General features: G+C 48.9%; 9 protein-coding genes across 9 annotated transcripts; 7 read left to right on the forward strand and 2 right to left on the reverse strand.

The window, feature by feature from the left end:
- Positions 1–450: 450 nt before the first annotated feature.
- Positions 451–2,385, forward strand: F5Y00DRAFT_259381 (general substrate transporter; the record flags this gene model as incomplete). The annotated part of the gene is made up of 7 exons (XM_048010867.1): positions 451–472; positions 533–755; positions 806–962; positions 1,017–1,097; positions 1,153–1,476; positions 1,544–1,659; positions 1,719–2,385. The coding sequence occupies 7 exons, from the start codon at positions 451–453 to the stop codon at positions 2,383–2,385; spliced, it is 1,590 nt and encodes a 529-aa protein (XP_047867300.1).
- Positions 2,386–3,083: 698 nt separating this feature from the next.
- On the forward strand, positions 3,084–6,148 carry F5Y00DRAFT_229563 (ELMO/CED-12 family-domain-containing protein). The gene has a single exon (XM_048006782.1). The coding sequence runs from the start codon at positions 3,572–3,574 to the stop codon at positions 5,690–5,692; it is 2,121 nt and encodes a 706-aa protein (XP_047867301.1). The 5' UTR covers positions 3,084–3,571; the 3' UTR covers positions 5,693–6,148.
- A 157-nt stretch (positions 6,149–6,305) lies between these two features.
- On the forward strand, positions 6,306–8,032 carry F5Y00DRAFT_8114 (uncharacterized protein). Its single transcript, XM_048014176.1, has 2 exons — positions 6,306–6,587; positions 6,670–8,032. The coding sequence occupies exons 1-2, from the start codon at positions 6,512–6,514 to the stop codon at positions 7,746–7,748; spliced, it is 1,155 nt and encodes a 384-aa protein (XP_047867302.1). The 5' UTR covers positions 6,306–6,511; the 3' UTR covers positions 7,749–8,032.
- Positions 8,032–9,836, reverse strand: F5Y00DRAFT_8117 (Phosphotyrosyl phosphatase activator). The gene has a single exon (XM_048014178.1). It carries the CDS (start codon positions 9,594–9,596, stop codon positions 8,316–8,318), a length of 1,281 nt encoding a protein of 426 aa, XP_047867303.1. The 5' UTR covers positions 9,597–9,836; the 3' UTR covers positions 8,032–8,315.
- An 81-nt stretch (positions 9,837–9,917) lies between these two features.
- F5Y00DRAFT_8134 (uncharacterized protein) lies at positions 9,918–11,101 on the forward strand. The gene is made up of 3 exons (XM_048014182.1): positions 9,918–10,244; positions 10,311–10,468; positions 10,539–11,101. The coding sequence occupies exons 1-3, from the start codon at positions 10,055–10,057 to the stop codon at positions 10,947–10,949; spliced, it is 759 nt and encodes a 252-aa protein (XP_047867304.1). The 5' UTR covers positions 9,918–10,054; the 3' UTR covers positions 10,950–11,101.
- Positions 11,102–13,397: 2,296 nt separating this feature from the next.
- F5Y00DRAFT_251638 (ATP-NAD kinase) lies at positions 13,398–15,212 on the forward strand (the record flags this gene model as incomplete). Its single annotated transcript, XM_048009848.1, has 1 exon — positions 13,398–15,212. One exon carries the CDS (start codon positions 13,398–13,400, stop codon positions 15,210–15,212), a length of 1,815 nt encoding a protein of 604 aa, XP_047867305.1.
- A 789-nt stretch (positions 15,213–16,001) lies between these two features.
- F5Y00DRAFT_267622 (uncharacterized protein) lies at positions 16,002–17,088 on the forward strand (the record flags this gene model as incomplete). Its single annotated transcript, XM_048012102.1, has 1 exon — positions 16,002–17,088. The coding sequence occupies one exon, from the start codon at positions 16,002–16,004 to the stop codon at positions 16,764–16,766; it is 765 nt and encodes a 254-aa protein (XP_047867306.1). The 3' UTR covers positions 16,767–17,088.
- A 259-nt stretch (positions 17,089–17,347) lies between these two features.
- On the forward strand, positions 17,348–20,381 carry F5Y00DRAFT_8201 (uncharacterized protein). Its single transcript, XM_048014198.1, has 4 exons — positions 17,348–17,980; positions 18,084–18,195; positions 18,283–18,761; positions 18,822–20,381. The coding sequence occupies exons 1-4, from the start codon at positions 17,778–17,780 to the stop codon at positions 19,879–19,881; spliced, it is 1,854 nt and encodes a 617-aa protein (XP_047867307.1). The 5' UTR covers positions 17,348–17,777; the 3' UTR covers positions 19,882–20,381.
- Positions 20,382–20,880: 499 nt separating this feature from the next.
- F5Y00DRAFT_259389 (exocyst complex component Sec10) lies at positions 20,881–23,497 on the reverse strand (the record flags this gene model as incomplete). Its single annotated transcript, XM_048010868.1, has 2 exons — positions 20,881–23,234; positions 23,302–23,497. 2 exons carry the CDS (start codon positions 23,495–23,497, stop codon positions 20,881–20,883), a joined length of 2,550 nt encoding a protein of 849 aa, XP_047867308.1.
- Between the last annotated feature and the right edge of the window lie 259 nt (positions 23,498–23,756).

Here is a 23,756-nt window from a genome sequence, read left to right on the forward strand (position 1 = left end):
TAGGCTGGCCTTGCACTGGAAGGATCTTGGGAACGGATGGGAATGTGATGTCTAGCCCAACGGTCAAGCTCGCCTGGGGCCAATTTCTGCACCTATAGCAGTCCGTCCTCGTCTGCGATCCGTATTGCGACTCTACACCGGTGGCTTCGGAAAGCTCCAGCTCCTCATATGGATTATGGCCCGATGGGTGCTGCCCCCTGCACGGCGGAAAATCACCGAATGGCCCCAAGATTGCCCATGCTACGCAGTAAGCGTGCGATGACCATGACCAGGAGCGACTTGGGTGTCATTGGGACGCATGCAAGTGAGCTTTAATATATGAAGTGTTCACTCCACCGCCATGGATTGTCGTTCTCCGAGCTTACTACTACTCTTCTTACTCGAATTTGTCTTCACGCGTCAGAGCTTGTTTTCCTCCCCCGCGACAAACCTACGAGGAAAGCGAACAAGATGTCGAGGTTTCCAAAGATTAGTACGTCATCTAATAGTAGTCAATAGCAATTATATACGCGCAAATGCTTACACGTCATAGCAAACACTTACTTCATGGCGATTATCGCCACCGTGGGCGGTATGCTCTTCGGTTTCGATATCTCGTCCATGTCTGCCATCGTCATTACCGACCAGTATATCGAATACTTCAACAACCCCTCTGGCGTCACCCAAGGAGCCATTGGGTCTGCCCTGGCCGCTGGATCTGTTATTGGTAGTTTAATGGCCGGTCCCATTTCGGATAAGTATGGTCGACGTGATAGGTAAGTCTGAACTCCTTGTGTCTGCTAGAGTTGAATCTCACGTCTCGTAGTATCATGTTTGCCTGTCTTTGGTGGCTAGCTGGAACTGCAGTCCAAGTTGCTACCACCGGAGTAGGCTCGTTGATTGCTGGCCGTGTCCTGAACGGTGTCTGTGTTGGTATCACCTCTTCCCAAGTCCCTGTGTATCTCGCAGAGATTGCCCCACGAGTAGGTTGATACTTCATACTGGGAACCACTACCACTCGCTAACGAGCTATATAGGATACTCGGGGTCGTATTATCGTTATTCAGCAGCTTGCCATCGAGTGGGGTATCTTGATCATGTACTTTATTGGTTATGGAGTAAGTTGTTCTTACGATTTACAAACGGTGAGAAATAGCTAATTCATTATTGCAGTGCTCTAAAATCGAAGGCACGGCGTCGTTTCGAACTGCATGGGGAACACAATTTATCCCCTGCGTAGGGCTTATGATCGGTCTTCCTTTCCTTCCTAGATCTCCAAGATGGCTCGCCAAAGTCGGCCGCGAGGAAGAGGCAATTCAAACTCTTGCTAATATCCAAGCTGGTGGTAACAAGGATGACCCACTTGTCATCGCCGAGTGGGAGGAAATACACACTGTCCTGAACGCAGAGCGAGAGTCGATTCGAGGATGGAAGAAGTTCTTCGTTAATGGCATGTGGAAGCGAACTCTGGCTGGAATGAGTGTACAGGCCTGGCAAGTAAGTCTTATATAAAATGCCACCACCGTGAGTTTCAGTAACGCTAACACTATAAACCACTATAAAGCAACTGAGTGGCGCTAATGTTATCGTCTACTACATTGGATACGTCTTCTTGATGGCGGATCTCCAAGGTGATGTCAACTTGATTTCTTCCGGCATTCAATATGCGATCTTTATCATGTAAGTCGTAATGAGCCGGGTCGATCCGATCCTTTACAATAGGTGCTAATTATATTTAGCTTCACTTCCATTATGTTCTTCTTCATTGACCGTACTGGTCGTCGAACGCTCCTCGTATCTGGTGCTATAGGAATGGCTGTTTGCCATTTCGTAGTCGGTGGCCTTCTTGGTACCTACAGCATTGACGTCCCCGAGGGTGTCGGCGGAAACCACAATGTTGTTTTCAAAGTCACGGGCTCCCCTGCCCACGGTGTCATTGCATTTAGCTACCTGCTTATTATCGTCTATGCACTCACCCTAGCTCCCGTCGCTTGGGTTTACGCTGCTGAGGTTTGGTCGCTTGGAACACGCGCTACCGGAATGTCACTGGCTGCGGTGGCCAACTGGCTGTTCAACTTCGCCCTGGGACTCTTCACCCCGCCAGCATTCCTTAACATCAAGTATAAAGTTTTCATCATCTTCGGCGTGCTTTGTATCGGCGCAGCTATCCAAGCCTGGTTTACATACCCTGAAACATGTGGCAAGACTATTGAGGAAATCGAGCTATTGTTTGCTAAGGGCGCGCCAGCGGCGTGGAAGACCAAGAAGGGTGGTTCTCGTCTTGAGGCCGAGATCGAGGCCGTGTTGAACCGCAAAGAACACGGCGAAGATGTTCGTACTGATATACATCCGGAACTCCAGAAGACAGCAACAGGTGAGGTGGCTACCGCTAAGGAGACCGTTTAGGATCTTGTTGGAGTTGGGGGTGCATAAGCGAAGGAAGAATTCTATTAGCTCATATATCACATAAATTGAACTATTTCTACCGGAGTTATTCGGAGAATAGCACCCAGGTACCTGGCAGATTACCTGGTACAAGGTTCTAGTTGATTTCTATTGTCCCGTAATACTATGGTATGATGGGTAAGTAAAACCCCTGTCACAAGTCGCGCGCTAAAGTGTGGCCTGTGTTGCTGCTTCTTGACTTGTTATAGTTTAACGCATACTTATATGTGTACAGTAACAAACACAGAAAAATCAACATTTATAGCACTCATAAGTCAAAACGCCAGATTTGAGCCTATTCAGAGATTATTTTTATATACGTTTTGTTTATAAAAAAGTGTAATGCGTTGATGTATCGATTATTCCTTCTTTTTACATGTTGAATGTATCTTGGGAAGACCCTGGACAAACTAATACTAATTTAGTATGGTGACCTGCCTAACCTATTCCAGCGGTACCTGACAGTGTCGTTTTACTTATGCCTGATACCATAGTACACAACATGTACAATTTACATACATGACAATTTAAATACATGACAATTTAAATACATGTATGTAGGTAGGTAGTATATGCAAGCACGAAGTATATGCGAGCGAGACATATGTTGCGCTACCCCCTAAACTTTATGTACCGTTCTTTTAGGGAATCCGGTTCCTTGCATGTGCAGATATTATGTACGAACAAAATTGGAAGCCAAGCACGGAATAAGGAACCGCCCCACATCAAAAACGTCGGTTCCCCTTACCCAATCTACATACTAATCTGCCAATTCCAACATTGCACCGATTCGTTCGATTTGTTCGATTTGTTCCAGAGCTCAATGCGCCCATTGCTCGACACTCCTTATCCTACTTTTTCTCTCTTCTATATTCGTCAAGGCGCATTGGCAAAAGGTCAACTGTCGGCAGCATTCATTCACCTGGCAAAAAACATATACATACATATGCCATTGGTCATTGGTGTACCATGGTAACTCGTTAATGTGATTATGTATTTATAGTGTCTCGTTGAGCTTTTTTTAGCCCTTCAGCAGCCACGTCGCGCTGGTTCGTGCCGATTTCCCCCTTGCGATTGACCGCCGCCCCTCCGTCCTCATATTCGCATATTCGCAAACCCGTCCGATCGCGTTCCCAACACCACAACCATGGACCAGGCAGACATACCGGCATTGCTGTCGCGGCTGGCTAGCGACGAAGATGCCGCGCGGAAAATGGCTGTTTTTAAACTGCAGTCCTCTATAAATGACCCTTCCTTCGCCGATGTATTCATATCCTCTGGCGGTTTAATTATACTACGGCGTCTTATCATGACTACCGGCGGAAATACCCTCGCATATTCGCTACAAAGTCTCAGTCGGCTGCTTGAGGTGGACATGGGATGGGATATTTTCGAGGGCCCGACTGCGGGTGATCTAGTTGAGCGCGTTGTCGAACTCATCGTCACAAATCCTTTGGTCAACATTCTTCGAGGTGCTATGTCCATTCTCGTCGCACTTGTCAGCCATTCGCAGTCTAGCTCGTCAGGAGGACGGGTACCTGTATCGTTCGGCTTTCGCGCATTAAAGCCAGCTGTCGCCGTGTATCCACAGTTCTTCGACCTCGTCATCCAGCAATTAAATTCGGCGGACCACGCCCTCTGCGCCAACGCACTTATGCTGATCAACGCTCTCATAAGGGACGCCGTGTCAGGCGAGTCTAATCTCGACAGCAGTAAGGCAGCTGGTACTGGGGAAGAGTGGCCTAAATTTATAAGGAGATTACAAGATCTGGGTTTAATCAAGGCGGTATACAACCTGATGCAGAGTTCGGCACTGCAGGATCTTGCACACCCGCTGTTGGAGTTTCAGTCTCTTACTAAGGTGCTGCTTCAAAAGTGGCGGCAAGTTCAGGTTGACGTTGAAAGACCTGAACACAGGAGAGCGCTAAAAGGGCTTCATCTTGCCAGTGCGCCAAATAGAGACCATGCGAATGGCGGAGGGAAAGTTGAAGAGCTTCAGGAGTCTGGAAAGAAGGGTAGCAGAAGACACAACCCTGAGAAGTGGAGAAGGCTTGGCTTCGAGACTGAGGGTCCGGCGGCAGAGTTTAATAATACGGGGTTCCTTGGGCTTATGGATCTTGCGGACTACGTGAGAAAGAACGAAGATGGATTTCAGAAGTTACTTCTGGAGCAATCCACCAAGCCGCTCCACGAACGTTGTCCTATTGCCAGGTCCAGCTTAGCTGTTACCCTTATTTTGTACGAACATTTCGATTGCGATAAATCAGAAATGGAAGATCTAAGAGGATATCAATTATCGGACGGAAAGCACCAAGATAAACTCTTCCGACCGTTGCTTCTTCAATGGTCTAGATTACATACAGCTGGTTTAAATGCATTCTTTAAGTTATGGAAATCTACGGGCGCGGAACAGGAGGATTTTGAGAAGGTGGCGGAATTGGTTCGTATACTTGTCGACCAGGTCGTAGGACAGGCTGGCCGATCGAAGGACGTCTTAGAGGTCGAGGACGATCTAGTTGAATACGACTTAGGGCGGCTGCGCGAGCTCCAAATGGAGCTCCTAGAACTCTCGTTCGACGACCAATGGGGCCAGCACCTTTACAAAGTGCGGGAAAGCTTGAACCAGGAGGCCCTCACGTTTATCAAGGAACAGCGTGTCCGATGTCTCTTACAAGGTTGCTGGTTTTCGAAGCCATCAACGCGAAAAGACGACCAAGGGAATAACGTACCGAACCGTCGTGCAGCTAATGGTACACTTTGGAGGTACGCTAAATTGTCACACAACCGCCGCTATCTGCACTGGGCCGATTTTGCGTTCCGAACCGGGCCGGAGCCGAATTTGGATGCGCTTAGCGAAAAGGTAGATCTACGAGAAGTTAGCTCTGTCGCGTCTAATGTATCTGCTCCGTCCGGTGACGCGGGCGGCGAGACAAGCAATAGCACAAAGATTACAATATTTGGCTATCTTAATGCCGACGAGGCTAATAAAGCCAAAGACCTGGGCGACATAAAGGAGGAGCCATTGCTCACTCTACATCCTTTGAACCATAGCCTAGCATCGGAGTGGCTCGACGGCTTGCTAATGCTGCTTGGCCAAACCCCGATAACAGCAGAGACTAACAAGCTCATCAAGCTGGTACAAGACTATGGCATGAAGATCAGACTGTTGAATGTCCGGATGGAAGCCACTTATTTGGGCCCACCAGAGGGTGCTGGTGTGGTGCCGAGCAGAGAAGGACTGGATGATGATTATTGGTACGAAATTTAATATGGCTCCCTCCACGAATATGTAAAGGCATCGGGCGTCATGAATTTTGGGTCGCATACTTACTATTAGTACAAGCCTGCGACCTAGAGTGCAGAAGGGGTGGTATCATTACACTGGTTTCTACGTTAATCGACATACAGACTCGCCCGCAGGGGATGAAGCTTTTACGGCGGATCGTTTTTGTCCGAGGATACCACGTTTTGTTTTTTGTACTCTTAGAGAATATACCCACGACTGAATTGAGAATCGATATTGTAAATAATCGACTTATAATCAGCTGTATTTTAGGACTTCTTAACATAGGATCAGCTTGACTTAAAATAACCATAAGTTTATACATAAAACTCCTACTATAGTTCCAAGTTTAACCGCCTAGCTCGCCTGGATTTATTTAGTACCTAGGTAGTTAAAACTATTATTCGTGAGATCTAACCTACTGAACGTCCTACGATGCGCCGCGGGTGGGTTTGCCAAGCTTTGCGGGTAATACCTTAGGTAGGTACCTATGTATATGTGCATAGGAGTTATACTAGCGCGGTTGCTTCCCGGTATCCACTTATTATGCAGGTTTAAGTTACAACCGGTTTTCAGCCCAGCCCCAACCACCTGGCATCCGCATGGCACCACTAAAGAATTCCCCACCCGCTGTCACTCCTAATCTTTGAGTTTATCGTCATTGCTGTGAAACATTTCCGTTTACAACTCAAACGGTCTACATTCGGACAAAGATACTTGTATTGAATTCATATGATATGATTACAAATACATACTTCGGAATAAATACAACCAACGAATATCAAAGAAGCTTACCTAACAAAGATGCGACGGTCGGGCGCTCCTAGTCCGTCGGGCAAAGTCCCACTGAATGGGCACTTTAGGAACGGTATTTGGTATTGTAAGTCATGCTTTAAACTTAATAGATCGTATCTGCTACCGCACGACAAACTAGGTAATTAACTTATCGTTCGGAAAACTAGGCAACTGTATTCCTCGCCTTCCCGCAGTCCAGTACCTGGCTAAGCGAGAGACCGCCAATAAGGGACGATCGTTTTACGCCTGCAAAAAGGACAGAAACAAAGAGAATAAATGCAATTTCTTCTTGTGGACTGAGGACGCCCACGTGCGCGAAGTTGATAACGTCTTGACTAATTCACGCAGCGAAGCTGAGGGGACTCCCAGTCGGCGGCCTAAGAAGAGGCAGCGAACGCTCCATGAGAGCATAACTCCGGCGAAAGAGAAGCGACAGGGGAAGACTCCTGTTACTAGTCTAGCAGATCTAGACCGTATACTTAACCCCGGTTCTCCTTCTGCGACAGCTCAAAGCTCGACTATGAAGACTAGGTCTAGCTCCAAGGAGACGGCCAAAAGTGTACAGAAGAGCGCTTCATCGGACGAAGACGATGACTCAGCTCACACTTCGGACGACGCTCAGGCGCAGTCTGACTCGGCGCCAGACACGCCATCAGCAGCGCCGAAGAGAAAACGGTCGGATGTCGAGGAGTATAGCGACCTTTCCTCCGGCGAAGAGCAGGAACTCGTCGCTCTGGCCAATAGCTCAGCCCAACTCCAAACCAAGCAACGCAATGCCTTCGCCACCCCCTCCGGCCCTCGTACCCTCATCGAAGACGGCATGGCGACCCCACTGACCGAAAAGCCCCTCCGCCGCGTGCTCTTCACAGACCCCTCCCCCACTACTCCCAAGCGGGACCTGGCCGCGTCCTCAACCAGCCCCCCGTCCTCTCAACAACAGCAACAAGACCCCGCTACGCCCGGCAAGGAACGGGAGCTCACGCAGGAAATCATGGCGCTTCTGTACGATCAGAACATCGACGGCGTCGTGCGCCGCAAGATAAGGAGCACCTTGGATCGGCACGCGGCGCGCGCCAAGGGTCTCGAGAGAGGCCGCGATGCGTCGCGCGAGGCGGCTAAGAAGGCGGAGGCTAGGGTCGCTGAGTTGCAGCAGCGGGTCGCGGATTTGGAGAATCAGAGGAGGTTGGATGGGGAGGCGAGGCAGAAGATGAGGACGGATCTGATGAAGTTGTATCGGGAGAGCTAGGGAGAGGGGGAGAAAGAGGGAGGGGAGAGGATGAAGGACTAGGTTTATTTTAAGTTGCGCGTTTGACTTTGCGCGGCGGCGCTTGGGGTAGTGTGTGTCTGTTTACCGCGGAGCTTGAGAGTCCGTTTTGTGGACGGTTGGCTTGGTTAACTGTATTTGATACTGAAGGATACCCTTTGGTTTTTTACTTGGTGGAAAGACATCAGTTAAGTACCTGTTAGGATTACGAATTATGGCCATGGTTGTAAGGCGTTAATATCATGCTGTTTCAATATACGTCCAATTTGAAGGTTGGGTACGTTATTAAATAAGATCCCAGTTCTGGTTGCTTTCGTAGCTGTTCAGTTGAGTTGCCGGGTTGTGAATAATATCGGTTAAATTTGTCATAGTTATGATATATGTGTCGTTCAAGAAGACACTACTAATTGGAATTATAACACTGGATATTGCGCCTTGATATCGTAGTATAAAGTATCGCAATCGTGAAGGTTTATTGAGGTATCAGGATCTCCTGTCCTTATATTTTATCATAACATCGTCTTCATCTTCTTAGGAGCAACCGGGGACCTAATCAAACGGTATCCGGCGTAGCTCCCCAGCACCTTGTTTCCGCATCGCCTGGGACGCGGCGATTGCACTGGGCACCTTAATACCACAGCAATCGCCCCAGCTACTACCATTGTGCACGTGTTTCACTCCATCGTGTTCAACAACCACTCCTCCACCTTCGGGATCGTTTTCTTCATTCGATACGCCTGCTTCGGACTCGGTACTCATGCCCTCTACGGCAGGGACCAGTGAACCGAAGAGAAAGTGTTGCATCACTGGCAACTTTTTGAGCACCTCTTCGACAAACATCCTTCTCATACCGCCCTCAATCTTGGACCAGTTCTTCGCCGACGAGATGTCGTCTAGCATCGGGCTATGCCAACGTAGGCCTTTGACGGTCTTTGTGCTGTTAACAAAGTTCACCTGACCAAGATACATGAAGTCGTGGCCAAATTCTTCCAGGGTTAGTTCCTGGTGTATCGCCATTGGGGTGATAAAAGGATGATGGAGAAGCTGGCTGGCCCCGAAAAGAAATGGTAGGAATTGGTAGTCGTCTAGACCCCAAACGCCATGGGAACCAGCTGGCTCGAGATAGTATGTTGATTGAATTGTTCGCATAAGCTCTAGGTACCGGGTAAAGACCTTGAGGACCAGTGCTTTGAAATCAGCTCTTTTCACAATCTGAAGCTGATACAAGCATAGCAGCCATATTATGAAATTTAATTCATGACCTGAGCCATAGTCTATTCTGGTCCGGTTGCCAAAAGACTGGTTAAGGTACGTCTCGACCTCTGAGATAGCATCTTGGGAAGTCAGACCGAGCTTCTCATGCCAAGACGGACTGGTAGCTTTGGCCTTGTCAAGAAAAGTACGGAAAACCTTGTTTCCAAACCGCGATCCGTCGGCATCGTCGGGAGGGGTGGCTAGAACTAGTGCTTCGACCTCATCGAGAACACCGATGATAGATTTAATGATGGGACTGCAGTCGTCATCCTTGATAGCTGATATAGGAGTGTCTACTACGGCATCTGCGAGGCCGAAGACAAATGCTAGAATGAGGGTGCGAGTTTGTGATGAGAGGAAGAGTTTATGATCCTCGGTAGATAGGATTCGCCGGGTGGGAACCTGGAATGAATGAGATGAAGGATCTGGTGGTGGCGGTAAAGCAGGCGTTTCTGGTGGTGGAAGGGGGTTTGATGGTGGAGGCCGTCGACGGCGCGGCTCTAACTTGGGGATCTTGTCCTTAAGATTCGGTATTGTTTGTGGGGGATTTTGGGTAGCCATGATAGTTTTAATCATAGAGTATCTATGAAAATGTTGATCAGACTCATCTCAAGGCGATCATGATAGGTGATAGGTTGATTATAAAGAGATGATTGGAAGTCAAGTACCTACTTTAAGGTAGGTACGTAACGCCACCCTTCCGCAATGACGCCCGCATTACTAAATAATGAATTCATGTATCGAATTGATGAAGGAAATAGAAGTTATGAGTATCTTCTGGTTATCTTTATGTACTGGACCACAGCTGCACAGTGCAATGGTACAACTATGGCGGGGTTAAAGTACTTGCATCCTATGAAATGCAGCCGCGACCAAATTTACACTACCAAGGGTCCTTGGCTGTCAGGTCCCTACCCAATTGAGAAAAAGTTCAATCCCAATCGTCAGATCAAGAAAAGAACCTCACCCATTCCGATTTCTGCGCAAACACAATTTACTACAACCAAGAAATCCCCTTACAATTCCTCGCGAAAATGACGGTCAATACCGAACCAGAAGCATTACTGTCTCACCTTCAAAATGCAGACGGATCCGCTACCTTCTCTTTTGCTGGCTATACCGTGGTTGGGGCTGTAAATGGGCCGATCGAGGTTCAGAGACGAGATGAGCTCCCGGAGGAGGCGGCCGTCGACGTGATCGTACGACCAGCTGCAGGGGTTGGAGGTATGACTTCCTTCGAAGCACGCTGACCCTTATATATAAACGCAACTCACCATTGCTGTTTTATAGGCACTAGAGAAAGGCACTTGGAGTCACTGATCCAGTCGACTTTGCGCCAGATCATCCTTATTAACAACTTTCCGAGGACCCTGATCCAAGTTGTTCTACAAGTCACCACTGCACCCGAGAACGAATATGTCAATGCTAAAGTAGCACAGGCTACCTCAGTAAGCTGCACTTCAATATCGTTTTTGGGAGAAACGTAAGAGCATACTAACCGGACGTGCAATATTCCAGAACCTGCCCATTTTGCCTGCTCTACTGCAGACAGCAGTACTCTCGCTCCTCTCTGCCGCCCTTCCGTTGACGGCGACATTGACATCGACTTCCCTGGCTATTATCGCTGATGGCCAATCGAAGAAAGTCGTCTTAAACCCTTCGCCGCGAGAGATTGAAACATCGCAATCGTTCCATGTCTTCTCGTTTACCTCTCACGATGAATTGATACTCGCAGAAAGTGAAGGAAGCTTCACGTTAAAAGAATGGGACGATGCTTTTGCCGTCGCTCAACGTCAATGTTGCCCTCCCACCACTACGGGCGATGGAGATGTCCTCATGGATGATGATAGCCTACCTGGCGCGAACTTGAAGCAGTTTACACGATCTACGCTGGAGGGGAAAATAGCCTCCGACTTACATTGGAAGTGAGAGATTCTATCTCGTACATCCTGGGTCAACACAGGCTATATTGTATGGATAGAATCTACGGCAACAATGCTGGATTGGCGGTCAGTAATGTACGTTGGTTTAGTCCCGCTCAGACATGTTTGATACTCCCGAATCGGCGCATCGCTCTCACGGAGATGCTATGGATTAGGGATCTTCTACCGGGTACGGTGGATCGCCTGGCTAGTTAATGGGGTTCTTGTTTACATTAGCATGGCAAACGTTGATCGGATGGTTCCTTTGGTAGGCAACGGGAAAACCGGCAGCATCCTAGGAAGTTAATGACTAGGTATGCGTTGCCAATGCTAGCCAAGAGTTTGACAGATATGCTAGGCTAACCGACGAGTCTGTCACAGGAATACTGAGAGGCGAAGAAAGCGCTTCGTCCCGAGCACCAATCGAATGCGGTGGTGATAGCATGGCGCTCTTTACAAGATGTGCCTGCAAAGATTCACAGCGCATATTGTTTGTAGCCACGTTTTCTCAGCTAGGACTTTTACGAGGTACCGAAAAGACGAGTTGACAATCCTATCGAAATTCGATTTATTTGTGATGCAGTGGAGTGGCGGTTAATGGTTGTTTCTGGATGTGTGATCTTCGCAGGGGGGGAGACCACTTCGCTCGATGATGTTCCAGACGCAGGATTCGTCCTCAAGTGAAGGCCCAAAACAAATCAGCATAATGCAGATATCTGCAGGAGTTCAAGGAGGCTCAAGATACCCCTTCAGCTTCCGGTTGATTGATTAGTCGATTGAGAAGATGGGTTGCAAGAACTCCGGGAGCATTTGCAAGCCCTGCATTGGGGAGCTGGAATTTCGGAAAAGATGAGACGAGTCTAGCCTCCTTAACGCAGCGTTCGCTTACGCACCCCTGCCTTAAGAGTTACAACGTGAGACCTGGCGCGAAAAGAATTCACAACATCTGTTAGGGAAAACAGGAGAAAGTACTAGTGATGGTGGGTCAAACAAAACCGCCACGTACCCTCCATTTTCTAATTTTCTATGACTTTTTGAGAATCGAGATAATACAAGACACTACATACAGCGATGTATGGGGTGGCGGCTGTCACTTCGGGTCTTACTATTGGATGCAGTATACGAAGTTACAGCCTTCGCGACAGCTCCTATCCTCCTTATCCTCTCCTATCTTCTCATTCATTAGTGCCATCCTTCTACAAAGAAACCGCGTACGTAAGGATTCTATGCACTATATAGAGTACTTAGGTACTTAAATACATCTACATATACCCCCACCCTGAGCCGGATCCTTACCTGCTCCACCCAGCTGCTACTCCACAGTCCATGCACGCTGGCACGGAGGTACTGCTAGCTAGGTACAGATCCGTACTGCTCAAGCATCTCCACAGTCGGTCCTCCATCTCTATCACCAAGTAGCCGATTTACATATCTTAATAAGTGAGTCGGGCGCGACTGAATTCTTGAGTCTCTCGTCTAACTGGATCTTCAGTCACTCAGACCCAAGTCTTTCTTTTCTATCAGCTGTTTGTGAGAACAGCAAAGCAGAACTCTGGAAGTTCCTGCAAACTCAAGCTTTAATTTTGCGTTTGACTATTTCTCGGCCTGGCTGCTACCTTCGTTCTGTCTACCAACACATAGTCATTCGCAGAGTTAAACTCGAGTTGTTTCATTCCTATTCTTTTTTAATAACAACATATATACCCCTCGACAATTCGCTTTTCTATCGATCCCAACATTGTTAATTTTCTTCCACTGACCTTTTCCTCGACATTTGCGAATTCCTTCCACGACCGATTTCTCCTTCAGCTCGATCATAAGAACAAGCCACTAGCCGGAGAGCTTAATTCTAAACGCAGTGTACCTACCATATACCTAATCCTAATCGAGAGCCAGCCCTCACATCTCTTGTGTGTCCTAAGACAACATACTCGCCGATTCGGTCTCCAGAAATCTGCCGCTGTTGTGACCATATCGTCGTCACATCTAGTGTCTCGATATCACGAGACTAGCATACCTCAGGAATAGCTCTGTAAGTTTTGCTACCCATGATTTGCTATGTCTCGGAGGTGAAGCGCCCATAGTGTGCCGTCACTGCATGGATTCTTTGCCGAGTGGCCACCAGCACCAGACTTGGTTACCTTGGCTATTATGAACCAGAATACGATCCCCCTCTTACTTTGTACACGTGCTGCCATATATAAGAATCCCCCGCTGACAAACTGTTGTTTTAGTGTTGTTCGTTGTACGACGTAAAGGTCCAAGTTGGGTACCTAGCTGGAGTTTCTGCACCGGTTCTAAATTAATCCTGCACGGTTCGGACATAGCGTAGGACCTTTGTGCTATCTTCGGATTCGCGGATTCGGCGGTTTCTGTTAAACCGCATCGATACTTTTTCGCCTAGGTACAAGCGTGTGGAGCCATGCCTAATTTAGGGTTAATGGGTTCGCCAACAATGGGGGTGCATCCTGTTCTTAGTAACAATAATAACACGGTGGAGGAAGCTGCTGACGGAGGGGTCGGGATCGCTGTCGGCCCCGTTTCTATGCAGTCCACTTCCATCATAGCCATTCTAGATCAAGATCAACCCCTGCGACAATCCGGCCCGCCTACAAAGTCCGACTCTGCGCCGCATTTTCCTTCTACTTCTCAATCCCACTGCCATGCTGACGGCAACGACACAAAACCTGAGCCTTCTGCTCTAGCCACCAAAGGTACCGACGCCATTCCTAACAATCAATCGCGCGGACACCGCAAGAACGCACCCTCTGTCGATGCCGTCCCGCGCCAAACTCTTATGAAAGCACTGGCTTCTGTCGCACGGAATAATAAACCCGAAGCGTTATCAATAAACAACATGTTGTCCGCCCACTCAGCAGCGGTCGATAAACGACCTGGCAATTCTTCGTCCTCTCAGCAACTCTCCGACGCTCTATCCGAGCTTGCCGCCCGAAACATAACTCCGACCACCGCATTCCCCTCTCTTCAGTCACCGTGCTTCTACCACAACCGATTTGATGACGCAGTCGATATTGATAAGGTCCTCGAGGAAATCAAAAACGACGAGTGGATGTCGCATTCCAGATTAGTGCAGACTGCCACCGGCGTTCGTGAAGTGTCGAAGCAGCTGCAGCGCCGGCCCATCCGCCGAGCTGTCCGAAGTGTCATGATCGTCACCAAAGCCCGCGATAATGAATTGGTGTATCTGACCAGGGAGCTGACCATGTGGCTACTGAGAACCCCCCGATACGGCTCAGACATAGGAGTCAACGTCTACGTCGATGCGAAACTACGCAACTCGAAGCGTTTCGGTGCTTCTAGCATTGTGGACGAAGATCCCCGCTTTGAGTCTATGCTTCGATACTGGTCTCCGGACCTTTGCTGGAGTAGCCCGGAGAAATTTGACCTTGTTTTGACCCTTGGTGGTGATGGTACTGTGCTGTTTACCTCCTGGCTCTTCCAAAGAGTTGTTCCTCCCGTTTTGTCGTTCAGTCTGGGAAGTCTTGGCTTCTTAACAAGCTTCGAATTTGAGAAGTATAAGCAGCATCTCAACAAGGTTATGGGTGACGATGGTATGCGTGTCAACCTTCGTATGCGATTCACATGTACCGTCTTCCGTAACGGCGCCTCTTCGGGTCAGGAGATGGAAGAGGGTGAACAATTTGAAGTTCTTAACGAGCTTGTCATCGACCGCGGCCCATCCCCTTATGTCTCCAACCTTGAGCTGTACGGTGACAACGAGCTCTTGACCGTTGTCCAAGCGGACGGATGCATCTTCTCCACACCAACTGGATCGACCGCATATTCCCTCTCCGCGGGCGGCTCTCTGGTCAGCCCTGACCTTCCTGCCATTCTCCTTACTCCTATTTGCCCGCACACACTATCTTTCCGACCGATGGTGCTTAGTGACACAATGCTACTTCGTGTCTCTATTCCGCGTAATTCCCGCGCAACAGCCTACTGTGCGTTTGATGGAAAAGGCAGGGTGGAACTGAAGCAGGGCGACTGTGTGACTATCACGGCTTCTCAATACCCTTTTCCCACCGTGATGCGTACCGGAACCGAATGGTTCGATAGCGTTTCTCGCACGCTTCAATGGAACACGCGAGCTGCCACCCAGAAAGGCTTCGAGAGCAAAATTGGCGGTTCCGTCAATGAAGACGATGAGCCGGAATGGGATATCGACACTGATTCTGCATACTATGCAAGTGAAGATGGCAGCACCAGCGCGAGTCCCTTACGACGACAGATGAGCCTTCTAAACATGTAGAGAATTATATTTAGAGTCTTGATTAGAGCTAGATGTTGGAGTTTTACACGCGGTTATGTCTGGTTTCCACTGCGTACGTTGTAGGAGGATTCAGGTGATCTCGATGCACCTCAAGGAGTTCATTGGCGTCAAGCTAGGAGTTTCCGTGGAGAATATAATCAAGGCGCTTCCTTAATGAGCAGCCGTTTGGTTTTTCGTTTGTTGGGCATTATAGATTTGCGGAGACAATACTTCATATTACGAGTACTGTACTCTCTTTACATTGCCAGTCGCAACGATGGCGATTAGGCTAGACTCTTACGAATAAGATCGTTACGAGGCCTATACTGAAGTGATCTAATCGTACGTGAATGTATTGTGAATTAATTATGAGTTTACATCTTAAGCGAGTCAAAGTTCGTGTATAGTGTATTGTACGAAGTTGGTTCGACGTAGGCTGAGTTGTGGACTCAATGTTAGGGTTAGCGAAGGCGGTGTAAAGCTGATCCTTTCATGTCTGTGGGATGGATGGATGCCTGGAGAAATGTTGACACCATCATATCCAACCTCCATGAAACCAATCATTGAGTCATACGGATCGGTGAGTATGGAAATATATGCTGATCTCATTAAGCCCCTGACAGGCAGCCATTGAATGCTGTGCCGTCCAAGGATGATCGCCTGGTTATTTAATATGTAATTGCTGATAACTCTAAGTAAATCAAAGCTTCACTTGTTATTATTAGACCACGGTACACTGTTTATTCTCAAGATATTCAAAACGTCACCATTAATTCTTAGTTCTCGAAAATGCCTCATTATACTCGCGACCAATACGTCGCCATCATTAACGATTTCTACACGTTTCTGACGAAAATGTATATCGCAGACTCGGCGTTGAAGCACCCGCCTGAAGGGGGTTGGCCTAACATCACGCCTGAGAATTGCAGCGGGTTTGGGAAGAATGAGTTCGTGGTGGACCTTCTAAAGCACCTTCCGTATATTCAAGGAGGACAAGACAACGACGTCGACATCTATTATAAATGTAACGTACTCGACTACTCTACCGTAACGCCTGAGCAGTTTAGCGGCACTTGGATCAAGATCGGAGAGATAGCTGCTTCCACCGACGAGCCAATACCGGCACATACGGTGGTAATCGCCGAGGGCCACGAGAGCGGCGGGGTGGACTTATTACTTGACACGGAGAAGGGTACTATCATCGAGGAGATAATCCGGCATCGTCGGGGTGGCGAGTGGGACGTGATGGAGTACTTTGGCAATCTCAAGCGGAAATACGAGGGGTTACAGACGTTCCACATTCCCGGAACCGAGACTATCCAGGAGGTGCCGGATATCTTTAACGAGGACGAAACGGCGACTCCAGAAAAAGGCCCGGTGCGTGAGGACGGATTCTTCTTCCCGACGGAGAGGGATAATCGCTGGATCCGCCACATCTACCGGAGCCATGGGTGGCCGGGTCCCGAGTACCGCCGTGACGAGTGTATGGAGGCTATTATTAGGTATAAGGCGATGAGGGAGGGAAGTTTGATCCCCTCGGCTGGGTTACTATGACGATGCATACTACATACCTATGTATTTGTCTGTCTCTAATTAGAGATGAAAATTAATGTCACGTCCATAACTAAGCTTTAAATTAGCTGCGTCTGCCCCACATCGATCACAAGCTTGAGAATGTTATATTATGGGACTTGAGAAGCCATCGTTCAGCCTCTAAACTTTGTTTACTTAGCTTGTTGCTTATCTTTTTAAGTGAGATAGATGGAATAATATTAAGTTCGGCCATGAGGTAGCTATCGATGGTTAGGTAGGTAGTTACAATAACTAATACATTTACATGTACGGACATCACTTCATAGGTACCCTTTGGTTGGTGTATCGTAGATCTCGGAGTGCTTTAGGTTATTACTACATACATCGTAGCTATAAATATTCATTTAATTGTGGCCTATGCACGCACTCACTCCTATGGGTTTGCCCCGCGTATAGGTAACTTGGCAACTACTAGGTAATAAGATTTACTTGATCGCAAACCCAATTGCCGATGTTCATCTCTCTCTTTTATGATCTAACTCGGTAACTCGGCAAGTACCGGACTCTTGCTTGTTTAGCGCATTCCAATTCCGCTTTGCAGTGTTTTGGTAACAATTAAGAGAAATTGGGCTGGTCTACCTGGAGATGGTCACGCTCTAAGTAAATAAGTTACCCTTTTAGGCTGACCTGTAACGCGATTGGGGCTGTGATTGGCCAATTTAAGGTGTGGCCCAAGCTTATGCATAAGATCTCAAGACGCGGTCCTGATTACTACTAGACTGACACGCCAAAAAAGGGCCCCACTAATGCATCTATTACTCCAGTACCAGCCTCTACTCTTTCTCTTTTCCCTTCCCTAACCCTAAGTCTAAGCCTAAGCCTAAGACCAAGATCATTACCTCTCCAACATCTCTTCTCTTCTCTTCTCTTCATTGTAGATTGTAGAGGGGACTCGTCTCTCGTTTTACTCCCTGTCCCGTCTATACTACCTTGTAGAATGCATATTTAGAATCGTCATTATCTATTAGAACAATGTCCCACTCTACCGCGTCCTCACCTCCCACCATGCCGCCCGTGCGCGAAGCACGCGAAGCGAGAGGGTCAGTCAGCTCCCAGAGCAGTAACCCGGATTCGAGCACAATGTCATTTGAATCCTCCTTCAGACTAGAATCCGGTTATCCTACACACGACTCCAACACAGAGAAACACCCCAAGGGCAAGCGGAAGAGAACTACGTGTGTACCCCCGGAGCCAACCCCCAAACCATACCCAAATCTCTACCCCAACCAGCTTATATCATTGCATGTACTAAACATATCCTGTATTTCTTCTATATAGGACACAGGATAAAGCTATTCTTGAAGCCGCGTACAACTCGAATCCGAAGCCTGATAAGGCAGCGCGTCTTGATATCGTGAGTCGCGTCTCACTCAACGAAAAGGAAGTTCAGGTTAGTATAATCCGTAGATCATAGCGGGACGCGTGAGGAACTTGGTAGAAACCGCGTCAGAATGAATTGGGTCTAATATACCCGCAGATATGGTTCCAGAACCGTCGGCAGAACGATCGCCGAAAATCGCGTCCTCTTTCGCCGCAGGAAATTGCGGCGCTCAGATATGGTGGGGGCGTGCAAATACTGTCATCCGACTCTATCCCTGCGCAGATGAGTTCGCAAGACGCACCTGCGCAGCCGGGGGAGACGCGTGTGGGAGACGAAAAAGCCTTCGATTCGGAGAAATCGCCTTTCAGCTCCCAGGACGCGAGCCCTCAGCACTCTGTCCATTCTTCCCCGAAGCTAAGCGCTATAGACCAATCTGTCATAGATAAGCTGGCGATACCAGAGCCTGAGGACTCTGGAAGACATACACCGCCCCCGCCCCAGAGGACCGAATTCGAAAGCCTCTCACTCTCTCAGATCTCGTCGGCGTCAGTCGCGTATTTGGCAAACCGACGGAGCTTCGACAACTCTTTCTCAACACCCTCTACCTGGGGACGGGCCGGGGATGAGTCGTTTAGGTATGTGCCGTCTTTTTTTTTTTCCTCAGATGGAAGCAGAACCACTAATTATTTTACTAGATTTGAGTCGTTTTCATCCTCTTTTAACTCAGCCGCTAGCAGCTCTCCTGCCTCAATTCTTCCACCGCCTTCCTCGGCATCTTCATCTCGCGTCCGTCTATCACTCTCCCTGGATGGAAAGGCTGAGCTGATTTCCTCTCACCCGTCACCACCCACACCCGCCCAGATGCAATTACCAGGAGACGCGGATACGTTACCTCCCGTCCGCAGTCACAGGACCCTCCACAGGAGCCGAAGCGCTCTACCCGGGATCACTCTCCCGCCCATCTCAACCCTTACTGCTCATCTACCTCCACAGCTCACCCGAGGCCGATCTCGAGACGTACATGCCTGGGAATCCTGTTGCGAAGCAGACACTCGTGATGAGCTAACGAAGCAAGCCGAGAACGAGTCTTCTGGGTCTGCACTCGCAGCTATTAGCCTTCTGCGATCGAGCAGCAGCTCCTCTAGTCTTAGCAGTCTACTTCATAGCCACAGCATGGCGAACGTGCTCCAGTCCAATCCTAACAAGCGCAATGCGCCACAGAACAAACCCGCACACCGAGAAGGAGTAGCGAAGAAGGCTAAACTCAGCCGCACAACTAGTAGCGTGGCACGTATGCAGACCCTTCCACCTACATCGCTATTAGACACTCGACCGGAAACGATCGATTTGGAGAAGCCAGGAAAAGGCAGTCTCACCACCATACTCAGCCCATCCGGCGATTCTGACAAGGAGAACTGGAGCCCAAACTCGGAGGGTAACTCTCATCGCCGACGACCGTTGCCTTCCCCTAAGGTTCAAGCTCAAATCATCCCAAGCAAAAACCCTCGTCGCGTGGGACGCCCGCTTGGCGAGCAGGATAACACGGCCAAACGTTCGCTCTTCGGAAACAGATCCAACACGGCGCCTTCGCTAAAACCGCGGGATTCGCCCATGTCGATCTTTGAGGATAAGGAGGGCGCAAATGGGGACAACGAGCCTAGGAAACTACCACGAGGCTCGGTTAGCCCTACTAAGCGCGGAGACCTAGACTGTGTGGCTGGACTGCTGTCGCTGAGTCAGGGGAACTGGCGCTGAAAAGCTGGCCCAGACAGACCCCTCAAGACTCGTATTCCTTTTTTAAGGCGAGATAAGCCAAGCTGAACTCTAGTATCAGAAGTTATTCCAGTGGCTACTGTAAGCGGAACGGTCTGGATATTTGCTAGGTCATATTGCATACCACGCGAAGGAGAAACCACCCCTGGAAAGGAAATATGCTCCAACTTGTTTGTGGATAGCGGAACTTGGGCCTCTAAAGAGGAGAAATGGATTGATTGTTTGACCGGAGTTTTCGGTTAGGCGGGTAGGAAAAGAAAAAAAAAAGGCGCGGGCGGCTGAAGGAAGGAAGATTCTAATCTCTACCTGGTCTCCCGCGAGCCGGTTGGCGTATTCCCTCGTCTTTTCTAAGTGGCGTGGCGTGCTTAGTTAGGCTAACCCACCGCGTGGAGGGGAACTACATACAGGTGGCGATGGTGATGGCGATGGTAGTTTTCCGAGTTCGTTGGTGGGCTGGGAAGGAGTAGGAGTAGGTGTTGTTGGCTACCTACCTATCTAGGTACCTAATGTTTACGCGATGGTTCGGGGGTAAGGGAGGTGTTCTATAGGTGTTTTCCCGGATCTGATCTGTGTGTGCGTGAGGAGGGACGTAAGCGCTGCTTCATGGGCATTGCCGTGATGTAAACATCTCAATAAAGCGAATCAAACTATACTGCTGATATTCATCTATAATTGAGAATGGGCCTGGTGTAAAAGTCATATATGTTCGACAGATTCAGTTTACGAATAAGGGGGGAGGGGCACGTTAGGTAAGGCGTAGATGAAATACGTCAGGGGTGCTCATTCTCTCGCATTGGTATCATCCATCTCGTAATTATACATGCAGCAATACGTGCGCGATCCAAACGACCCAAAGGCACGTCGATTTCCTTGTTTTCTTTCGCTATTCGTTTGTTTGTGTGTTTGTTTGTTTTTGTTTGTTCTAGGATGCATACTTTCTCCCATTTCCCCCTGCCCTGCCGTACCCACCACATCTCACCCTTACAAGCTCGACAGCACGCTCTGGACACCCGCACTCTTCGCATCGTCTCTGCTCTGAATGAACGCCTTGAAATCCGCCTTGGCGAGCTTCTTCGCGGCGGCGGGGCCCGCAGACGAAGCGGCCAGGTTGCGGGAGCGTTCGCGCAGGGCCTCGGGGCCGATGATGAAGAGGTAGCCGATTTCGGTGAGCAGCTCGACGGCAACCTCGACGTCTTTGGCTAGAGGCCACTCCTTGAGGGCGGCTACGTAGCCGGCGATGTCCTTGGTGACCATGAGGCCGCCGGTGGCGTTGACCTTGAATTTCTTGAAGTGGTCGAAGAGCAGACGTTGGATCTCGAGCGCGAGCTCGCTGCTGAAGACCTCGAGGTTGGCGCCGTCGACGGCCTGTGCGATGAGCTTTGTGCACCGCGATAGGAACACGCATGTCGTGGTGCATGTTGGTGTCTGTAGCGACTCGATGATGCTGAGCTCGTCTTTGGGTAGGAAGTCGAGTTTCTTCTGCTGGGCGAGAGACTTGGCGACCCAGTTGACGATGACGTCCACGGTGCTCTTCATGATGCTGCTGGCTTTCTTCTCGATGCTTTCGATGCCCATCTTCGATTGGGCCTCCATGCTCCTTCGTACAGTGGTGTTGGATTCAGCAAGGCGGATGAGCACCATATTTATGAAGCGGTTCATCATGCTACCGATCGTTACGGCGGGGCGGACAGAAGGTAGATAGCTAAGATCCGGTTCTGTCTTCACGTTCTCTTGAGATGTGGCCTTCTCAAGAGCTGCTTCCAGAGCCGTCTCTACGTAGACTTGACCCATGTTAGTCAGGAGGAGATTAAGGAGTATAGCAACGTCTTTTGGAGTGTCGCTTGGACTGCCCAGTTCGAGTGTTCGTCGGACACTTTCGGCAAGCCATGTCAGCATCCTCTTTGCTATGACTGTGCTCAAGACACCCTCTGCCTCTGAAACTTCGATTTCGTTTTTGTTCTTATCGTTTTCCTGGACACCGGCAACCCTCAACATCATGGCTTTCTGTGTCGGAGTGAGATCGGATGATTCAAGCCGCTCCAGATACGCGTCCTTAGCGGATGCCATGAGCTGGTTGGTCTGTTGGGCTAACGAAGCCATAAAACCAGTAGGTGCCTTCTTCCTCCTGGAGTGATAAATATTATACTTGAAGAGCAGGGAGTTGAACAATTCTTCCAAGCTCCTCTTCTCGCGCTCGATATACGAATTACCTACTATATACGGAACAAATAATTCTTCCATCTGCTGATCTAACGTCTGGGATATTTGGGGAGAGCAAGGCTCCGGGTGCTCTGTAAGGCCGTGCGCCTTCAAGTCCTCTACCAAGGCACCAATATAACTTCTAGATGAGTGGAGGGATCGAAGAAAAGCTAATGATGAGATGGTATTGGCTTTCTCTAGCACCAACTCCAGCCGTTGTTGTATCGACTGCTGGAATACGCGCTGTATAAATTTGATCAGGACTGTTTCATAGTAAGGGAATGCCCTTTTAATGATAAACGACTCCTCTTGCATGACGATTTTAACCTCGTCTATAAGTGATTGAAGGCTGGGCTCAACGCCCGGTGGCTCGGAGTCGGGGTCTGCCAGCTGATCCCACGTTTCTCCATCCATCGTCACCTCGTCGGTAATAAGTTGGTCTCTGTCAATGAAGAACTGATGTTGGTTCACAAAAACAGCGATCACGCTGGCACCTCCGTTGAAGTCGTATAGCACTTTGGCACACTCCTTCATGTCCTCGAAGTTTTGCTTACGGTAGCTGTTGTTAAACTGCTTCAGTAGATCTTGCTCTAGTGTTTCGCAAAACTTCTCTAATATTTCACGGGTATTATATCTTCTGTCATCGTCGATATCGCCATTGGCAAGGCCATTGCGGAATCCATTCGTCTGACCCCAGGAAATAGGGTCCAATCTTTGGCTAATTCGCATCAGCTGGTGTGCAATCACGGCGCATCTCACTTTATTTTCGGAGCCCCCTTGACGTTGGATATCTTGTAGTAGTGTAAGCTCGCCAGTTTCGCTAACTTGGAGCCAGCATTGTATTAGAAAGTTAGCGTCCAGCGCCCGCCTTCGTTTCCTATCCAGCTCTTCTAGCTTCTCTCCAATTTGGACTGCAATATTCCCGCCTACATCGCCACGGTTGCCTCGCTCATTTCCATTCGGGTTATTAAGGGTGAGATCTAGGGCTTCGAATTGGTCGATGGACTGATCCAACTTGCGACCGAGAGTATCAACGGTTTGGTCATGCTGAATTTCTCCGCGGCGGGCTTGTGATAGGAGATCCGACTCCTTTGCTTGTAGCTCCTCGGATAGGTTACTTAAGCCCTGTAGTGCATCTTGAATAATAAGTGTTAACGTGAGGCTCGTATTAAGACTAAGGAGAATGATGGAACGACAACATACTCTCAAAGGTCCTGATCAAGGGCTTCGGATCAAAGGGTTGCTGAGCTTGTCCAGAGCGACGGTTGAAAGACGCAGCATTCTCAGCAAGTTCATCAACAAAATCACGGACTATGAAGTCTTTACTAGAGAAATCATCGATAGTAAAGCTGGGACCCTTTGGGAACAGAGCGCGCGATCCGGAGCCTGTCCGTTCCATGGCATCAAGCAGCGATGGCTAATTTGTCATTTGTCCTGCAGCATGGGGAGAGGGAATGAGGGGGGTTTTCGGTGGTAATATGTGCTGTAGTTGCAATCAGGAAGCGTCGTTGTTACTTTGAATGCTGAATGCGCCGACAAGGCGAAGTTGATTTGATAATGTTTCAATGAAAGCTGCCAGCCATGACAGGCTGCAGGGGTACAGTGTTAGGTACGTACTACCCTCCATCTGACGCTAAGGTTCTAGCTCTGTAACGCTA

Source organism: Daldinia vernicosa (genome assembly GCF_022497035.1).
Source record: "Daldinia vernicosa strain CBS 139.73 unplaced genomic scaffold F5Y00scaffold_10, whole genome shotgun sequence".
In the NCBI taxonomy this organism is placed as follows: domain Eukaryota; kingdom Fungi; phylum Ascomycota; class Sordariomycetes; order Xylariales; family Hypoxylaceae; genus Daldinia; species Daldinia vernicosa.

Coding starts and splice junctions, on each gene's coding strand:
- F5Y00DRAFT_229563 (XM_048006782.1), top strand. CDS start 3,572: ATGGACCAGGCAGACATACCGGCATTGCTGTCGCGGCTGGCTAGCGAC.
- F5Y00DRAFT_8114 (XM_048014176.1), top strand. CDS start 6,512: ATGCGACGGTCGGGCGCTCCTAGTCCGTCGGGCAAAGTCCCACTGAAT. Junction 6,588..6,669: donor TAGGAACGGTATTTGGTATT/GTAAGTCATGCT, acceptor TCGGAAAACTAG/GCAACTGTATTCCTCGCCTT.
- F5Y00DRAFT_8117 (XM_048014178.1), bottom strand. CDS start 9,596: ATGATTAAAACTATCATGGCTACCCAAAATCCCCCACAAACAATACCG.
- F5Y00DRAFT_8134 (XM_048014182.1), top strand. CDS start 10,055: ATGACGGTCAATACCGAACCAGAAGCATTACTGTCTCACCTTCAAAAT. Junction 10,245..10,310: donor ACCAGCTGCAGGGGTTGGAG/GTATGACTTCCT, acceptor GCTGTTTTATAG/GCACTAGAGAAAGGCACTTG. Junction 10,469..10,538: donor AAGTAGCACAGGCTACCTCA/GTAAGCTGCACT, acceptor GCAATATTCCAG/AACCTGCCCATTTTGCCTGC.
- F5Y00DRAFT_8201 (XM_048014198.1), top strand. CDS start 17,778: ATGTCCCACTCTACCGCGTCCTCACCTCCCACCATGCCGCCCGTGCGC. Junction 18,196..18,282: donor TCAACGAAAAGGAAGTTCAG/GTTAGTATAATC, acceptor ATATACCCGCAG/ATATGGTTCCAGAACCGTCG. Junction 18,762..18,821: donor GCCGGGGATGAGTCGTTTAG/GTATGTGCCGTC, acceptor TTATTTTACTAG/ATTTGAGTCGTTTTCATCCT.